The 19,541-nt window shown below is 37.5% G+C and overlaps 2 protein-coding genes across 2 annotated transcripts in view; one reads left to right on the top strand and one right to left on the bottom strand.

Annotated features, from left to right (window-relative positions):
• Window positions 1-785: 785 nt before the first annotated feature.
• Window positions 786-11,952, bottom strand: cdk4 (cyclin dependent kinase 4). Its single transcript, XM_055184067.2, has 8 exons — window positions 11,730-11,952; window positions 10,885-11,105; window positions 6,687-6,822; window positions 4,491-4,658; window positions 4,243-4,352; window positions 2,258-2,308; window positions 1,738-1,873; window positions 786-1,530 (listed from the first exon to the last, which is right to left on the bottom strand). The coding sequence occupies exons 2-8, from the start codon at window positions 11,100-11,102 to the stop codon at window positions 1,456-1,458; spliced, it is 894 nt and encodes a 297-aa protein (XP_055040042.1). The 5' UTR covers window positions 11,103-11,105; window positions 11,730-11,952; the 3' UTR covers window positions 786-1,455.
• Window positions 11,953-16,654: 4,702 nt separating this feature from the next.
• The window catches only part of nckap1l (NCK associated protein 1 like), a 40,464-nt gene continuing 37,577 nt past the window's right edge, over window positions 16,655-19,541 (top strand). Inside the window, exon 1 of the mRNA XM_073875789.1 lies at window positions 16,655-16,850. Within this exon, the coding sequence (XP_073731890.1) occupies window positions 16,761-16,850 (90 nt within the window). The 5' untranslated portion in view covers window positions 16,655-16,760. The remainder of the gene's footprint in view (window positions 16,851-19,541) is intronic.

Below are 19,541 nucleotides of genomic sequence, written 5' to 3'. Positions count from 1 at the left end.
CATGAGGCGTGAGAGACCCAGAGGGTTGGTTCCCTGCAGGGAGTCTCTCATGGTGACCCGATGGTCGGCCACACCTGCACCTGATTTCACAGTGCGTGGCATCGGGATGGGGGCTCTGCCATCCTTAAGATAGCGAAGCCGTCTCCTCAGATCCGTGAGGGTCAGTTTCCCGCAATGAAAGCACGACTCTTCCATGAACGCTGGTTCATCAAGCTCGAGGCACGAGAGACAGTGATCATGACCATCCAAGGTCCTATATATTTGAGGCATCCAGAAACACACGAGCCAAATGACATCTTTAAAAATACACGAAGCCATCCCTGTACATGAGAGAAAAGACCCAAATCAACTCGTGCAGCTCTTTTAGGAAAATACTATTTAGTACTGATATAAATGTAGCACGCAGGGGATAATGGAACCACAAACTCAAATAAAAGAGGAATGCAAAATCACCGCTGTTGTGCCTTCATGCCAACGATCTGCAACCCACAAATATGCAGTTCCCACAGATACTTCTAAGAAAGCAGCTTTATGCTCAGCTTTCAGAGCAAAAAAAGCTGGTTATGCAGTGCACCTGATGCTCATTTTATACTTGCGCAGCACGACCAGATGCAAATACTGCATGCCAACATTCATTGGCTCTTTTGTATACTCTTGAGACAGATTTTCCCCTCCAAGCGAATTCCCAATACATCAAGTCATCAACGTGACGTTGAAGTGACCGACTGAAAACATCATTACATCCAATTACAGTTCAGATAAAGAATCTCACTCACTCATGCATGCATATTACAACCAATGTTTAATTTAAAACATGACTGGAGCTTTCTTGATCAAAGTCAATTTAAAATCCTGCATATACAAAAAATGGACTGAAATTCCACTGCTTAATTTCAGATTTTATACAGTTACATAAAAAATGGTAAACCCTTTAAAATGACCATCAGTTTTGCATTAATACACTGTAACATGTGGTCTGATCTTCATTTGAGTCATTTAATAGAACAGTATTAACAGAACGGTTTTATGAAAGATGTGTTGTAATCGTTCACAGTTCAGGCATGAAATGCTAAGTGAACCTTCAGGTGTGTTTAACATCATCAAAGTCGACAAGTCAACAACAAATACTCTAATGCTTACTCTAGTGCTCTAAATCCATGACTATATAATGACTTAGATGAAAAATAGACCACATTTAATGAGTAATTAATACAGAACCATCAATTTAAAGGGTTTATAAGCTTGACTACTAAATGATACTGACCCTTAATATACTGTAAAGGTAGAGAAATATGACACTTTCCTCCTTATGTCCAATAGTCCACAATCAAACACTGTAACAGCTAAGACAAACATACAGTCAAATATTCAGTCGGTAAGCTATGTGGTCCCGCGTGGATTTGTAGCTATCAGCTCTCTGCGTTAGGACTGCAATGAATGCTGGGAAAGGGTGGATCATTCAGTAAAGAACGGATGTTCTAGTGCATTCAGCGCTGAGATTCTTCTTAACGGGTCAAACGTGAGCATTTCCTGAAAGATGAAGAAGATCAGAGAAAGATTATTAGTTAGCAAAACCATTTCTTCAAATCCACCTCAAGTTTCCTAAAACACAATACTTTTAACAAACAACACATTAAAATGAAATAATATTACTGACAAACATTTTGTTCTTTATTGTGTCTTTAAAAGAAAAAAAATTTTTCCGTATACGCGAGCCTGAAGGAGGTGTTTATGTACCAATAAGAGTTTTGCTCCTTTCTCATTGATCTCTGGAACGCAGTCTATGATTGGCTGAGGCTTTTGTGGCCTGAAATTCTGACGGGACAGAATGACATCGGATGGCCACTCTTCTTCAGGCGGCAGACCAATAACACTGCACAAAGTTAATTCACACATTTTATTTATTAGTCTTTTAATATGAATTGAATGATAATAGACACTTGTGTTTCAAGTAAATGGCCATCTATGAATCTTTATCGACATTGTATACATGCAGTAGCACAAACAATAAGATTAGGTTAGCAGCTCTCTTTAAGACGCCTAAATAACTATATAAACAACACAAACAGTATAAACAATTCAAACAGTGGTGCAGTGATAGTAAAGTGTAATAAACAAAATAAACAGTTGTAAACTGTGATGCAACAGCAATATAGTATTATGAACAATATAGTATATCTGTCCTGATTTGCACATAATAATCTCTCATATTAATGATCACTGCATTTATCTTTAACATGACTTTAAATCTACATACGCAAAAATCTTGCCAAGCTGGTCCACCTCCGAATCTCCACAGAAGAGAGGTCTAAAAGACAACACATCAGGTCAATACACAATACTGATCATTTATAACACATCTGAACATATGATAGATCAGTAACTTTAAAAATATATATCTTTTATATATATGTAGTGTTAAAACCATTGATCTATATAAAGTGGCCATCTTGGTATTCCCAACCAGCAGAGGGCGTCATTGACTTGCATTCAAAATCATGATCTAAATTCACCTGGTTTACAGCGTATCAGTCACACAAGATTAAGTTTTAGGATATGTGAAGGTAAATTAATTGCTCTTCTGATGTTATTTGCAATGTTTATTTGCAAATGCAATGTTTTTAATCGTGCAGAATAATAGGGATTTATAGAAAATGTTAAGTTAAGTGTGTCTGCTGCATTCTGCTGTAATGACACATGTGGAAATAAAGTTTTATGATCATACACGGTCAGCGTTATTTCTCTGAATAAGTTGTAAAGTAAAGAAGACTTTTATTCTATGGCTTTTTATAATCATATATCATAAATATGGGTAACTTTCTTTAAAAATAACTTTCTTTAAAAATCATTTTGAGCAAAAAGCTAAGATAATTGCAGTTTTGTTAAGGACTTTTGTTAAAGAAGAGATTTAGAGAGATTATCAAAACATACAGAGTTTTTACTGTTTTGAATCAGTAGATGCTTTAGTGTTTTATTGTTTAAGAGTCCCACCTAGTGGATAATAGCGGAAAAATGGATTGCCGTACAAACTTGGCAGGGAAGTGCTTTTTCTTAATTGACGAGTAAAGATGTCTGGTGACAGAATTTTCCCACCGGTTAATCAGCGTGTGACAAACAGGGAGGGGTTTATAAATGCGCATGCAGCCATGCACATTTTATCTTCATTTTTGAATTAGAGGCAATTGTTTAAATGCAGCGCTTGCTTAAGTTTATGAATCCACGTCCAATGTGAGCGCAACAGCTGGATTAATATTAGGTGCTTGAGCCTGTGTGCGCAGGTACTTCTGACGGAAGCCCAACAGTCCCAAGCTGGGCAAGCGCCTCTTCCTCCATTTAAAGCGCTGCTTGAATAAAGGGTTTATTATTATTATTAATGAAAAACACAACAACAAAACAATTTCGCTTATATTAAACGTTATATATGTATATTATAACAAAACAAGTAAGCACGTGGCTTCTCCCATCGTCATTTTCAATCAGCTTTCCTCACACACTTTGTGATAAAATAAAATCTGACACCTGCTGCTTTGTGAAGCGCATTTAGCCCCCACTGAATTCAGGAAGCAGACGCATTCAGTTTTTAATGTCTCCTCTCTCTAACAAAACAAAATGATTTTATTACAAGAAAAAATCTAAATGAGCCTATTGTTAACTCGTCAATGGCGGGGAAAGAGTTAGATGTAACACCACTCTATAGGTATTCAAGATTAACATGAGATGAGCAGAAATAGGGTGTTATGGGAGCTTTACCTTAGTGTCATGTACATATAAATCATTATTATGGTTTCTATGGCTAGGACCTTCAGTTTTTACCTTTCATGTTATCCTAGGTGTATATGACTTTCCTGACTCTTTTAAAGTGAAATGATGGGTTTTGTAAGGTCGGGGAAGAGTTCAGTTTTCCACCTGACCTCAATTCTCTCGTGAACGCGCATACTGTACAGTACGGCCGTCTTTATAAAGTTTCAAATATAAATGTTTCCTTACAGAAACCCATTGCTTCACATCAGAAGACATTTATTAACTGTATGGAGTAGTGTTTCAGAGATGGATTCACTTTTTTTGAGGTTTTAAATGTGACACTAATGCCATTACAAAGCCATTATCAATAAATGAGTCTGACTGTACAAAACCTTTGTTATAACAAATTAACCTGACTGTACGAACACACCGTTGTAACGAGTTTGTGTCTTAAAATGTTTACATTTAGAGGGTTTATATTTATTTATTTATTAAACTTACTTGCGTCGGAACATCTCAGCAAAGATGCATCCTGTGCTCCAGATGTCCACAGGTGTAGCGTAAGTGGTCTGTAACAAAACTTCAGGCGAGCGATACCACAACGTCACAACCTGTGCAGACATAGAGAACCAACTTAACTGCGAGAATCATAAGATGTACGTTGTGTACTTCAAGAACATTTGGGAAAATATATTTATGTATTTATAATCAATAATATTAATTATCATGTCTAGTGAGATATGTCTTACCACTGGGGTGAGTGCCATGTGATAGCTGTAGATCCGTGCCAGACCGAAGTCTGCCAGTTTCACCTGTCCTCTGCTGGTCACCAGAATGTTCTCCGGCTTCAGATCCCGATGAAGAACTTGATTTGAGTGCAGAAACACTAAACCACACAGCAGCTGCTGCATCAAGTCCTGCATAAGTTAACACACCAACACAATTACAGCGGACTGACTGACTGACCGTCACACCGACGCAGTCCCACCCTACGGACCGTCTCTTCTATAAATAGATGTCATTTGATGCTTTTTCACTTTTTCAACTTCTGTAAATGTGTAATGTTGACGTCTGAGCATAAAATACATCTGCAAAGTTACAATGCTCAACATTTACTGTAGAAGACATTCCACCTTTCCAGAAATTGCATTAGTCTCTTGCATAAAGATAGCAACTCCCTGATGGGAATCTGATCTGTAACATTATATTAGATCCTTACATTATACAGTAGATCTTAACTTACGTGTTTGACATCATTTAAAACTGTGAAGGGTCTTCTTTATTTTTTGTACATTCACAAACAAATGTTTTGTACATTGTACATAACAAATCAATTGAAACTGCAAATACTCGTCACACAAACATGATACACATATCCAAAGAAAGCCTGAAATGTCTACTTTTAAACAAGCTTATTATAATCGAAAACAAATATTGCCTGTTTATATAATCTGCATTGAAGTAAAGAGAGTACTGTTTTTCCTGACTGACTTCATTATCTCTAAAGCGGTCATGCCCATAGATATGTAAAAAGGCTAGATGTCTCGCCCTCGCTGCTGGCCAGTTGAGTGGAACATCCGCGTTTTGGCGGCCATCTTACCACAGGGCGCTCACTCACTCGTAGCATTGAGTTTTAATGATGCAGGTACTTTTAAATGACCATAACTTGCTTAATTTTTACCGATTTTCAAACGGTTTGGTTTGTTATAAACGTCAAAGATGTACCTATGACACTGCATACTTATACTAAAAAATAAATAAAAAAATCATGAAACATGTTAAAGCATCCAGAATTATAGCCACGTTAATAACGTTTGTAAAAAAAACAAACCGTTTGAAAATCGGTAGAAAATTGAGCAAGTTATGGTCATTTAAAAGTACCTGCACCATTAACCTCAAAATAATGTTACGAGTGAGTAAGCTGTCTGAGGTAAGATGGCCGCCAGGTGATGCCGTTAGAGACTCCGTAAGACATCTAGCCTTTATACATATCTATGGTCATGCCCACAGGCGGTACCCGCTGTTCACATGGTAATAAACAGATGAACAGACTTTCAAGCAGCGTGTGTGTTTGGAAACGTCCGTAAACAGTGCGGGGGTAAACGCGTCATCTGTATTAAAATGTTCTGATTGGCCCGAAGCTGTCTGACGTCGTACATTCTAAATGCCGATAATCTATATTTTGTGTTCACACATAGCGTTTACCAGTAAATTACTGGTAATCTTACAACCTCTCTTACTGGTAAATTGGCAGCACTGATTTACCGGAAAAGTTCTGTTCACACATGACCTGTTAACTGCAATTTACCAGTAGATTACCAGTAAAGACTGTATGTGTGAAAGGGACTAATGTCAATCAATACAATAAAAACAATAAAAGAAAGAAAAAAGTTAACATATATTTTTCCTATACATATTGTTTTTGACTTTGTGTTGATCTATTAGTTTTACAGTGATTTTAAATGTATGGATACTGTGATTTTGCTTTTGAACTTAAAAAAATCGTAATCTCGATTTTTCTCAAAATTGACTTTACTGACTTTATTAACTTCAAACATGTGTAGTTCTGTCAGATTCAAAACAAATTATACATAGCTTTGAAGTTTTTTTTATAGAGAATGTCAAAATATAATTAACTCATTTTTGTAATTTATAACTCATTTATAAATTCATATTTGCTCATTTCATATTTAATTTCTCTACACGAGAAAAACATCACCCTTCCTAGCGAACTTTTAACTGCTTACATATTAAAACAGTTTATAACAAACTGGCTGCATATTTTCGTTTCAGCTTTTCTAAGCTGGCAGAAACCCTTATAAGTAAATAATGTTGATGGCTTCATTTAAAATATATTGTGGTCACAAACAAAGCTAAATGATGAAAACTGTGTCAATCACCTTGATATGCAAATCAATAAATGGTTGGAAGTTTGTTGGTCTTACTCTGATTTGGTTTATGGGCAGTCCAGGCGCAGGTGCTTTCTCCAGATATGTCTTGAGGTCCTGATCGACATGTTCAAACACCAAAGTCACTTTAGTTTCCTGATCTGTTCTCAGTGTGGCACAAACATCCATGAGTCTGCACACATTCATGAAAACAAATCATCATTGTTAAATCTCTGTGCTAGTTGTGCCAAAATACACAATATAATAACAGCTAACATAAAGCAGGCTGCATATCTCTCAAATCTTATACAACTCTAGAACACATGTCTGTAATCTTAACAGACAGGTTAGTTAATGCTACATCACAAAATGAAAAAAAAAGAGATTATGAGCATTTCTCCACATTACATGACGGAAGAGACCCAAGACACTGGGTGCATCCCAATTCAGGGGCTGCAGCCTTCCAAGGCCGTATTTGAAGGCTAATGACGTCAACGGATGGTGATGTAGGCTGTTCCAATTCGTAAGCTCCTTTACCTGCAACCTCTAAATGTGGAATTCTCTCCCCTGAAACCTTAGATGTATCCCAGAATCCTTATGTATCCTTCACACCCTTGGCTATCCCAAGATTCAATGCACGCCTGTGATGTCTGTTTTTTTTAAAGGTCCTTGTGACTGTTTTACTATTATAAATGATGTTTTAGTAATGTGAATTAATATTACTGCTGCAATATTGTGTCTGATGTGTTTTACTTTTGTATATTTCTAAGGTTGGTAAATATTATATACTGTTGGGTAGTTTAATCTGCATCAATGTGTCATATTTTCTAAAGTAAAATGAAAAAACATCTGGCTCCATATTTATTTTAGGTCTCAGCTGTTCTGTCCCGCTGACAAGTGTAGTGGGCGGGAACAGCAAGTCTCATTTCAGTTTGCTTCGTGGTTTTAGGGGCAGCAGGGTTCAAATACTGAGTCTTGCCTTCAAAGTCTGCGGATTAGAAGGATCCACCCCCTGAATTGGGATGCACCCATTGAGCAAACTAAGCGGCTACTTAGGGTTCTTGGCCACCAGGGGGCCCCAAGAGCACACAAACTGACAGCTTGACTAGATATTTGTAATATATTCAGGGCTGGCAACTCTCTTGCATTTGGCGTGGGACTCGTGCATTTTACTTTGTCACATAACTGTATTTAAAAGCTGCATTACAATGCAAAAGTGCTCATCAATGTCAAAATAAGTGAGACGGACAATCAAATGAAAGAAGGCGGGAGTTACTGGGTACAGAGCTGAGGGGTGACCAATCAGTTTAAAGAAAATGTGCCATTACTGTTTATTACATTAAATCATTCTCATCTGTGTGGCTTTTAAAATGTTTATTGATTGTGGTCAGCCTATTACTGTAAAAATCTTCTAATAGATATATAGCTTACTGGATTTAACAATAAATAAATAAATAAATCATATTATTTTACCATTTCTTCAGGCCTATTTTATACATTTTCTCTTTTTGACAAAATCTCCAAAGTGTCTACAACCTTTGTATGATAAGTCCCCGCGTGGTCTGTGCTCAAAATTTAAAGGGGTGGTACACCAATAATTGTATGTTCTGATTAGGGCTGGGTGAGAATATTTGATTATTCAAGAGGCTTGACCGCATTAACGCTTTATAATTGCCAAATACATTACATTTCTTCAAACAAAAAAAAAAGATTTAATTTGCTTCACAAGACGCCATTATATCACCAGGAGTCACAAGGATTACTTGTATATCTGCTTTTGAGTTCTCAAAGTTGCGGATCTATTGACTTGCATTAAACGACAGAGCACTGGGGTTTTTGCTGTGCTTCTCTATTTTTCTACTAACGAAAAAAGTCACCAACATGTCGGATAGCCTGATGGTCAGTAAATAAACTGGATATTGAAAGTATGCTAACATATTCTTTCTTTATTATAGTTAGTTCATTTAAAGAGGCCATGGCACAAGGCTTTTTTTTAAGATGTCAAATACATCTTTGGTGTCCCCAGAGCACAGATGTGAAGTTTTAGCTCAAAATACCCCACAGATCATTTATTATAGCATGTTAAAATTGACACTTTGTAAGTGTGTGCAAAAATGTGCCGCTTTGGGTGTGTCCTTTAAAATTCAAATGAGCTGATGAAATTCAAACATTGATCACAATGATGGTGGTTTGTTGTAATTAAAACTCAATTGTGCTTTTCTCTGCACTAAATGGCAGTGCTGTGGTTGGATAGTGCAGATTAAGTGGTGGTATTATTATAATAAGAGCTCCTTATGACATCATAAGGAGAGACAAATTTCAACGACCTATTTTTTCATGTGCTTGTAGAGAATGGTTTACCAAAATTAAGTTACTGGGTTTTCTAGGTTGATAGAAGCACTGGGGACCCAATCATAGCACTTAAACATGGAAAAAGTCAAATTTTCATACCATGGCCCCTTTAAATTAGGGCTGTGCAAAAATATCGATACAGCTAATTATCACGATAGTTAGCTGTATCGATAGTGTGTCGATATTTCGATCTCTACTATCGATAATTTAAAAACCCATCAAATCCCTGACAACCTCCTCCGCCGCTACTGTTATTGTCACTGTCCAGTTGTCTGCCATATACGGCCATTCGGCCAATGTCTCAGAAGTTAGAGGGAGTGAGAAAATGGCAGAAAATTTAAAAACACCTGCAGCTTTCAAAGAGCTTTATTATAAGTACTGCTCTTAACAGTCTGTGTGTTTTATTTTACTAGTGCAGTATTCTGTTCTCAGCATAAGCTGTACTCCCGTAAGTTTATTTGAACGTGTCGTGAGTCCATATTGCACCAAAATACGAAATTGTACTTTCTTTGCATGAAGTTGATAGGATTAACAGTTCTTAACATATTAAAAATGCAATTTGAAAGACAGACACAAACACAGGAGAATCCTGCCTCACATGTGCGTTGTTCTCTTCTGGCTTGCACTGTTCTGTAGATTATTAAAAGTTGATTCATTTTGAACGTGTGACAAAATGCAACACTACACTCCCTTAGGTCTGCAGCAACACACCTGCCCAATAATAAAACTGCAAACAGACAGACAAACACACAGAGATTCCTTCCTTTAGAGAAAAAAATATGTTTAGCCCCTCCTTCTGAAGCTTCGAATATTCGATTTGATTTCTACTAACTAGAGCTTCGAAGCTCAAAAAATGCTATTCTGACCAGCCCTAGTTCTGATAACGATAGTACACTTGCAATGCAAGTTTTTTTTGTGTTTGTCTTAAACACAGCTACAACTAATAAAACTGATAATAGGTATGTTACATTTTTAATGTATAATCAAATCAAGCATTGACAATAGTCAAATGTATTGGGAGCATCAAGGGCCCCCCAAAAAACTTCTCATATTAAAGGACCCCATAAAGCAGGGGTTCTCAAAGTCAGGATCCGGACCCAAAGGGAATTTGATCCGGACCCGCGTCCACTTCATATTGCAAGTGCATTCATTTCTATGTGATTGATTAAATGTGTGCATTTGCCACTTTAAAAATGCATATTAAACTTGTAAACCATTAGTTTAGATTTGAAGAGTTTCGTTGCAAAACGAGATAAATCCATTTTTTAACATTTTTGTCAAAACATGTTTATTATTATGTTATCATGTTATTATTTTGTTTTATTGTGCTACTTATCTGTATTTTTTAAGTTATGAAGGTTTAAATCAAAACAAACCAGCTGCAGTTGCATTGAAATGAATTGGAATGCAGAACCAAAAAAACGCGATTTCTGAACAATTAACAAAACGGTCTTTATCTCGTTTTGCAACTAAACTCTTCATTTCTTTATTCTGAAAATAAATCGAGTTATTTAAAATATCCTGTGTGACGCTGTAGCCATCACAGTACAGCACACCTATTTCATGTACTATGGCTTTTGATCAGACACTCTTTCCATGCATTTGAAAAAGCAACACTCTTCAAACATAATCATTATACATATGCTTTATTATCATGAAAATACCTGAAAAGGTTTGAAGAACAGCAAGCAATATAAATATATCCTTAAGCCATTTCCTGGAGGTGCGTGTCATAACTGCGTGTGTACGGTTCTTCGTCTGCAGCGCATATTGAGTTTCTGCACGAAAGTGCCATCTGGCTTTCGGATAAAGCAGTTGCTCTGTATTTTGCACCTGATTACTTTTGGCATACTTCTTGTGTTTCATGTTTAATTTTTTCGGTCCTTTAAAATTTTTTACTTACCTGACGATGTTAGGGTGGTCAAATTGTTCCAGTCGTTTAAGCAGGGCTACCTCTCGAACCGTGGACAGAGGAAGTCCATCTTGATTGGTCTGTACTCTCACACTCTTCAGAGCCACAAACTGTCCACTGTCTTTATCACGAGCTTTATAAACCGTACCGTAAGCACCGCCGCCGATCTCAGCGACAGGCTCATACTGTACCACGCTCTCCTGTGCCATGACCTGCAGATAAACAAACCAAACTCTCACTATTATAAATCACTCTCATCTGATAACCATGACATTATCCTGTTGATTCAATTCATTTCAGATCAATTCATCATAAGTAAGAAGCTTTTTTTGTAGTCAGTTCAGGTTTATTTTCAATAATCACTGTTTACTGTACATTATCATTTAGATATAGTTATTATTTTGTTATGAAGAGCATTGAGACACACATCACATTAAAAGAGTTGTGACTTCACTATAATCATTTAAACTATAATTAATTACACTATATCATACTACAAAACAGTACAGTTTACTATAGTAAATATTGATGTATACTAGTATTTGATTATGTGGAGAGGATTGATGCCTAATTCTGTTTCACAGCAACATGGTGAAAAGTATAATGCAAGGCTTTTTACAGGCCTTGATGAACCATGAGATTAAACTCTTAAACGCTAACGAGCAGATGTTGTGCTTATTTAAATATTCTGACAGTCGTAAATGTGTCACTTCATTAGATTAAAGCGTCACTTTACAACACGTCATCACATCCGCTCATCGTTACTAAATAAACCGCGATCAATATTAAACTTCAAAATTCAATTTCAACACACATTATCAATGAAAGAGACTCACCACGTTTCTTGTCGGCGTGTAATGCTAGTTTAACTAGTTTAGATGAGTAAAGTCACGTGTCTCATCTCCCTCGCGTTGTTTATTTTGTCTAACACTTGTGTTGTGTGTTTGTCGAGTGTGTTTTGTGTGATGTGAACTTTATTTATGACATAAAACTGCAGTCTGATGTTGTCTCAATTCTCTTCCTAAAAAAAATTCTCTTCCTGTCTGTTCTTACTTTAGGGCGGAGCGACAGAAGAGATCAGACCCCCTCACAAAAAAATCCCACAGCTCCTGCAGGAGGAATAAACGCTGTCCTGTCCTGTCGGGTAGTTTTATTTTATCAAACGGGATTTCTGCATGATCCCTGCACACATCTTACTTTTACTACAAAAAAAAAAAAAAACTTTTTGTAAGGGTCTTCACACATCACACACTTCACAACATTAAACTACATCATACGTGTAACACAAATTATACAACATCATTTTAACTTTTTAATAAAAAATAATAATAAAATTATAATAAAATAATAAAAATTTTCTAAAAAAAAAAAAAAAGAACATCATTTTACAGTTTTGTTAAGTTGAATTCATGACATGGCGTCGATCTGCATCAAGTGACTTAATTTTTTTCTTAAATTCTGTGTTACTTATTTATATTTAATCACAAACACATAAAGGACATGACTCATACTTGTTAATTAAAACATTAAGTAACTACTAAAAACATATCAGTTCCTACTTATTGATGACCACTCAAATTTATGTCATTTTGTGTCATTTTACCTTACTATATTGGCTTCATCAGAGAGATCGGAAGGTTGCCCCTGCTGAAAAAACAAGCATATCAGCAAGACCAGCATATGTTGTGTTTTGGTGGTGGTTTGCTAGTGAACACCAGCTAAACCAGCACCAAACCAGCAACAGCACCAGCATTAGCACCAACTAAACCAGCACAAAATCAGCATTAGCACCAGCATCCCAGCATTGGTGCTGGTATGCTGGTGACCACCAGCTAAACCAGCATAATTCCCATGCTGGTTTGATGCTGGTTTTTTCAGCAGGGGAGAAAAAAATATTATTTAAAGGTCGCCTATTAGCCTATTGCTCTTTTAATAAAACGTTAAATTATTCTCTGATGTCACCAGAGTGTGTAGGCCTATGTAAAGTTTTAGCTCCAAATACCCCATGGATCATTTATTATACCATGTTAAAGCAACACTATATAATCTCATTCACACAGCACTTTGGTCCTAGAATACCCATAAAATTGCCAGACAAGCCTCTGTGTGAATGCAAACACGTCCCATACATTTTCTGGGATCGCTCCCGGAAAGAGGGCCTAGTAAGATACCCGGAAAACCCTTTGTGTGAACAAGAAGCCGAAACAATGCCGTAATGGGCGTGTCATAGTGAGGACGCGAGCGTCATCACAACAATAAAGTTATGGTTCAGCTCATTAAAAGGAGAGATTTACATGCAGATCAACATTCACAACGAGAAATGTTGCAAACTAGACTGAAGCAGTTAGCAGGGAATAAAACATGAGATGCATAAACAATGCTGTAGGTAGTGAGGACGTGCGTGTCATCATGGCAACAGGAAGTTATGGTTCAACTCTTTGAATTCAGGGATTTACATACAGATCAACATTCACAACGAGAACTGTCAACAAACTGGACTGAAGCAAATATCAGATAAGTTAGCTCTTCACTTATCGCGCTGAAGCAGAGATCATTCAGCAGAATACAAGAACATCGCACAATCCCAACAAGATATATCGTTCAGCTCCTCAAAACTGGGGTTTTATATGCACATTAACAATCACAATGAGAAATGTCTGCAAACTGGATTAAAGCAGAGATCAGGGAGCTTTTCAAATATACACTCTGAAGCTTAGATAATTCACCAGCATAGAACGTTACACGCTCCAAAAATGCACGCAAGTGGTTTCTGGAGAGAGAAAAACTTCAGACACTGTGAAGAAGAAAGTGCAGGACTTTAAACAGGTCACATGTCTTTCCGGGACCTTATCTATGTGAAGGCACACACAGATTCCGGCAAATAAGTGGCAGTGTGAATAAAAAAAAAAATAGAATGATCCCGGAAAAATCCCGGGTGCATTTTTCGTGTATTTTCCAGAATGTCTGTGTGAAAAGGGCTTATGTAACACTGGCTCACGGTTCCCCCATGTGTTTTAATAAGCGCAATAGTCTGTTACCAGTGTTGTAAATACTGTCGTTGCATAAGCCTCCCTGTGGTCAGGACAATACACATGAATTTGTTGACTACCCTGCTAACCAAAATACGTAACTATTACGTAACGTCAACGTAATATGATGACCAAACTTCGTGACGTAACTTTACAACGTAATCTGCCTGTCGAGGCTACGTCGTGACAATGTAATGGATTAAAAGTTTTGTGTTGGTAAGTTTTGTGTTCAGAGAAATGACCGGTCCTGTCAGGGTGCACTCACATTATCCAAACCAAACCAAACCATGCCCATGCGCGATTACAGATAGCTTTCACATGTCATCATATTGCTTAGTTGATCTGTCACGTGCGCAGCTCGGACATTCACTGACCCCGCTGCGCGCATCAAAAGGCTTTTACGGAGGCTGATGAAGGTGAGTGGTCATGCAACTGACGTCTTCACCTTTTGAATCGCCCTCAGGCGCGATTGCGCTCACACACCACAGCCTTCCGCACCTGAGCCCAAGTGAACCGAGCTCCAGGCCCACCTCTGCAACATGGCCGGGGCGCGATTAACCAATCCTTGCCCGGTACAGAGCGATCACACTAGTCAAACGAACCAGTCTTTGGGGGTAAAACGTGCCCGAGAGCGGGTTGGTTTGGATAGTGTGAGTACACCCTCAGACTCCCTGCTGTGCACACACGGTCACGCGTTCTGATTGAGTTCAGCTGAAGTAAAAATAATACAAATGTATTACGTAACTGGAACGTACTTGGTTATCTCACGACGTTAGGAGACCGTACTGGCGACGTAGTGATTCGGTACTGTAATGGTAATGAAATTACCTCCCTAGGACGTAACAGTTACGTTGCCAGCTGGTAAGTCATGAAATTACCAAAAATGACCAATTAATTATGTAACTAGTACATTGTGTGTTAGTTGGGTAAGCTGATGGAACCGGTGAATACAGAAACGTTATTTGAATACCATGTCCACCGACTATGTAAAGTAGTCCGTGTTGTTTTTCTACTGGCAGGGTATGTTTCTCAACAAAGTTGAGAAAAGTTTAACTTTATGCAAATTATGAGCGACTTTTGGGAGCGACCACCGATGAAAACGAAGGAGTGGAGTTTACGTCATCCGTCTCTCGTCCGTAACTGGAGTGGACGGTACTCATTTGTTTATGACAACCAGTTTAGAAACGCCTGACGAGCTCATTAAAAGAGACGAGCGACACACAGCTACAAAATCGCTTATATGTACATTAAGAGTTGTTCTAGCTGAAATTATTTTAAGGTCGAAAAACTACATAGTGTTGCTTTAAAGTTGCCCTTTTTGTGTGTGTGTGTGTGTGTGTGTGTGTGTGTGTGTGTAAGCTGGTGGGTCAGCTGGTCTGCCAGGCTGACCATCTAAGATTAGCTTAAAAAGTGTCCAAAACCCCTCTAAAACAATGCTGCTATACCAGCTTGGGGCGCAACAACGCTGCAAACATTTTGGCATGGCATTAGCAACGTGATCCTTCCTGTTTCCTTTTCTGTCCGTATGTCCTACGAATAACGTCTCATTTAATTCTAGGTTGAGGACCATCCGTATACTCCATCCTTCAGAGGACAGGAAGGATGCAGCCTTCTGAAACGAGACACAGCTTATGTCTCTCAAATAGTGAAGATCGTAACCGCTCCTGGCTGGAGCTTTCGCTCAGCAGGGAGAATCTCAATCTGTGTGCTTTTCACAAGTATGCCAATTATTTAAAAAAGTAGTGGGTGCATTTTTAACATTATAGACCCATATATTACATACACTGTGGACAGACACATATTGATGTACTAACACAGGGCTATTCACTTTCAGTCCTGAAGAGTTTTAGGGTTGAAGCTAAACTCGGCACTTCACGACCAGAATTTAATAGCCTTGTTCTAATACATTATAAAAGGGAATTTTGCACAATAGGGGACTTTTAAACATCTTAAATAAATATTGTGAATAATTATGAAATAAGATAATTTAGTCGTTATGCTCAGCTGGTAGTCATTACCAGCCATTAGCATTTATTGAAAATGTAAAAAATTTAAATTGTATTAGATGTATCTAAATTTCATTCACGTGTGTGTCTGGGGTAGCCTCCCCATGTCTATTGTGAGTCCTTAAACTTATAAAAAGCAGGTGACTTGACTTGAGGGTGCTCTCTAACTGGCTTGTCTGCAAGATTCATATGGATTAATTTTATGGCTCATGTATAGACTTTAAGAGACTAAAGTAAAGATTTTGTTTTCTAATAATTAAAGGAACAGTATAGTATTATGGCCAAAACTGGTATTGCAATCATAAAACTTGTGGCTAAAACTGGTACTGCAATCACCCAACTGGTGGCCAATACACAAAATGACAACATAAACATCAGTTGAGGGCTGCAACTCCAGTTTTTAAATGACAATATCTTGGCCGGACCACTGTTGTCAGTGATATAAGTATTTGAAATGAAAATGATTTCTTAATGTCTAGTGACATATCAGGGCCATTTTATGATTAATTGATATCAATTTCTTACATACTGTTCCTTTAAGTCAAATATATACATCTGTGATGGCTTTAATATTTGTTTTTGCTTGATTGGATACCTTCTGTAAATGTAAAAAACTGAATGAAAAATGTATACATTCTTACTTGAATGTCTACATTTAGTAATGATTGAGATATTTAAATGAACGCTGTAAGTGTAAATGCGGAAACTCTTCTGGTGAAAGACTCCACCCCTCTTAACAGAACGTGTGTCAATGTTCATTTCACTTCTCCTTGATCTCTAAAGACTAAAGAAAAGTGTTGAAGCTGATGATCAGATCATCTGAAGAAGAATCATGGCCTACCAATTTAAATTGGCCGAGAAGCTTCTTATACTGAATGACAGAGGCCAAGGCGTTCTGGTCAGGCTGAACCATATTAAAAAGGTGAGAAGAATTTTATTTTTATTTTTGTGTTGCAGTATTCAACAAGATTTCAAAATAGAATATTCAAGGCAAGATTTCAATGTTTTATATATTCCAAAGTATTTGCTGAACGTTAAAATATGTGATAATTATGTGAAAGTTATCTGCATAAACAGCTTCCTTTACAATGAAGTAAACAATACGACTGCAAACGCTTTATTGATTCAATCTGATCATGTGGTTGAAAACATATTTGCATGATTTAGATTTAGTTTTGTGTATTTTATTATTGTTTTAAAAGTCTTAGCTCTAAAGAGAAAGAGGAAGTGCAAACAGGAAATGAAGAGAAGCAGTCAAACCTCTCAGTAAAGCATAACTCATTTCCTCTATATAGTGTCGAACATAAGCTTCAGAACATAACGTTTCACTCATATCATCATATACTATATATAGACACACTGAAACACAGAGAAACAAATCATTTATTCATTTTGCCATCTCTAGTGGAATAACTTTCATATTGAATGTTTACTCTTCCAGAAATATTTTCATTTTCAGATGTGTTTATGGTTGAGTGATAAACACATGTGTAGCAACTCATAATGTAATACCTGCACATATTGTAATAAGTATAACATTATTATTGTAATGAAATGTTCATTATGTAATAATTTTCTCAAAACATAATACAATTTTGACATAATGTAATAGTGAACACACTGTGGCAACTTATAATGTAATTTATTACACAGTTTATATCACAGCTACTTTCACTTAAACCAGCAAATAATTTAAAACAATGTAATAATTATTTTTTTATATAAATAAACATTACATCATGGCCATTCTGTTGGATTCATGCTATTCAAGCCCATACAAGAATTTCCACAAACTTAATAATACTAGTTTCTTTTCCCAAAATCTCACAGACTCACCCTTTATTTTTGCAGGTTTTTACATTTCTTACTGTGGTATGTGGGTGGGAAATAAAAGATTTAGTTTTTTATATACAAAAAGTAAGGTTCCATTTTCTGAAGAAATGTGAAGTGGTGCTTGCTGTGGCAAAACTCACGGCCTTCTGTTTGCTAACATGAGTCAAAGGAGGGCACACACATGTTCTGATTCAGAGAATTAGGTCCTGCTAAATGGTTGCTAGGGTATTCTGTTTAGTTGCAAGGTGGTTGCTAGGGTATTGCTATGCAGTTGCTAGAGTACCCATGGTGGTTGCTATGTGGTTGCTAGGGTGTTGCTTTGTGATTGTTTGGGGACCTGGGAGGTTTACTAATGTGTTGGTATGCTGTTGCTATGCTGATGCTAGGGTACCTGGGGTGTTTGCTAGGCTGTTGCCATGCGGTTGCTATTGGGTTGCTATGGGGTTGCTAGGTGGTTACTATTGTACTGTTGTGTTGCTATGCGGTTGCTAGGGTACCTGGGTGGTTGCTAGGCTGTTGCTTTGCAGTTGGTAGGTGGTTACTAGTTTGTTGCTATGTGGTTTTTAGGTGTTGCTATGTTGTTGCTAGGGTACCCTGGGTGGATGCTAGGCTGTTGCTATGTGATTGCTAGGTTACTAGTGTGCTGCTATGCGGTTGCTAGGTGGTTGCTGTGCAGTTGCTATGGTACCCAGGGTGGTTGCTAGGGAAAGCATTTGCATCCATCTATGATTATACTTAGTGAAACAACCCCACCCCCATGTCTCTGTGATGCAGTGCTTTAAGTGGGTTGGTACGTGCCGTACTCAGTACCGCCACTTCCAAATATAGCTCTTGAGCATACCACCACCTCTCCATGCACCCAGAACGTGATTTTAGCGTAGCGGAACGCTCATTTGCACATCTGTTTAAATCAGAGGTTTAATTTAATCCTTTGGCTCCGCTGCCGCTTTTCAGTGCACCCTACACAATGTACGCTTCCTAATTCGTCCCACCGAGAGCAGAGACTACATTACCCATACACCCTTGAGTTTTACAAGTTAAAAGCGCATGCGTCGCTTTTGCTGCTGTCAGTGTCAACGTGGTCTGGAGAGATGTGTGTTTGTGTGTGAAACGCGCAACCATAGCTGCTCGGTTAAAATGAAGATACAATGAACACTTAATAAGCCCTCTTTGTTTTAGACTCTGAGTAGTAAAAGAACAAGGTCAGAATCAGAGGACTCGCTGGCTGACATCCCACCAAGCCAGAATGATATTGCTGCAGGTCAGACGCAAGCTTTTTCCAATACCCTTTTGTAGGTATGTGATAATCTCCGCTGAAATTGTAATAGACATTTAGTTAACTACAAGTGAACAACATTTCAATTAATTTGAATGACGCGCACAGTAGTTTTACCACCCGCAAAATGGAAAACAATGGGACAAAATAAAGTGATGACTTTCTAGTTTTAAATGGCCAGTATTTTGTTATTCTTGAACCCATAAAAATGGTCTTGGTGTCATTTAAAAAAAAATTCAAGCTTTTTCTATGTGAACAACTCGTTTTAGCATTTAACCATGTTGAAAATGCACATTTTATTTATGTTCAATAGCTCTTTCTATGGTAGCTCTTTCTTATGGTATTTTTTCAGAATCGTTTTGCAAATTTTATTTATGTTCAGTTGCTATTTCTAGCTCAAGCAAATCCACAAACTTATAACTCTGTTGACTGCTGAATATAAAACCCCTTCAATATAGGAGTCGTCGAGAAAAAATATATAGTACCGGCACCTCTTTTGGGCCA

This window comes from Misgurnus anguillicaudatus, chromosome 14 (assembly GCF_027580225.2).
Source record: "Misgurnus anguillicaudatus chromosome 14, ASM2758022v2, whole genome shotgun sequence".
In the NCBI taxonomy this organism is placed as follows: Eukaryota; Metazoa; Chordata; class Actinopteri; order Cypriniformes; family Cobitidae; genus Misgurnus; species Misgurnus anguillicaudatus.
Note: the sequence above shows the minus strand (reverse complement) of the source record. Positions and strands in the feature narration are given on the sequence as shown.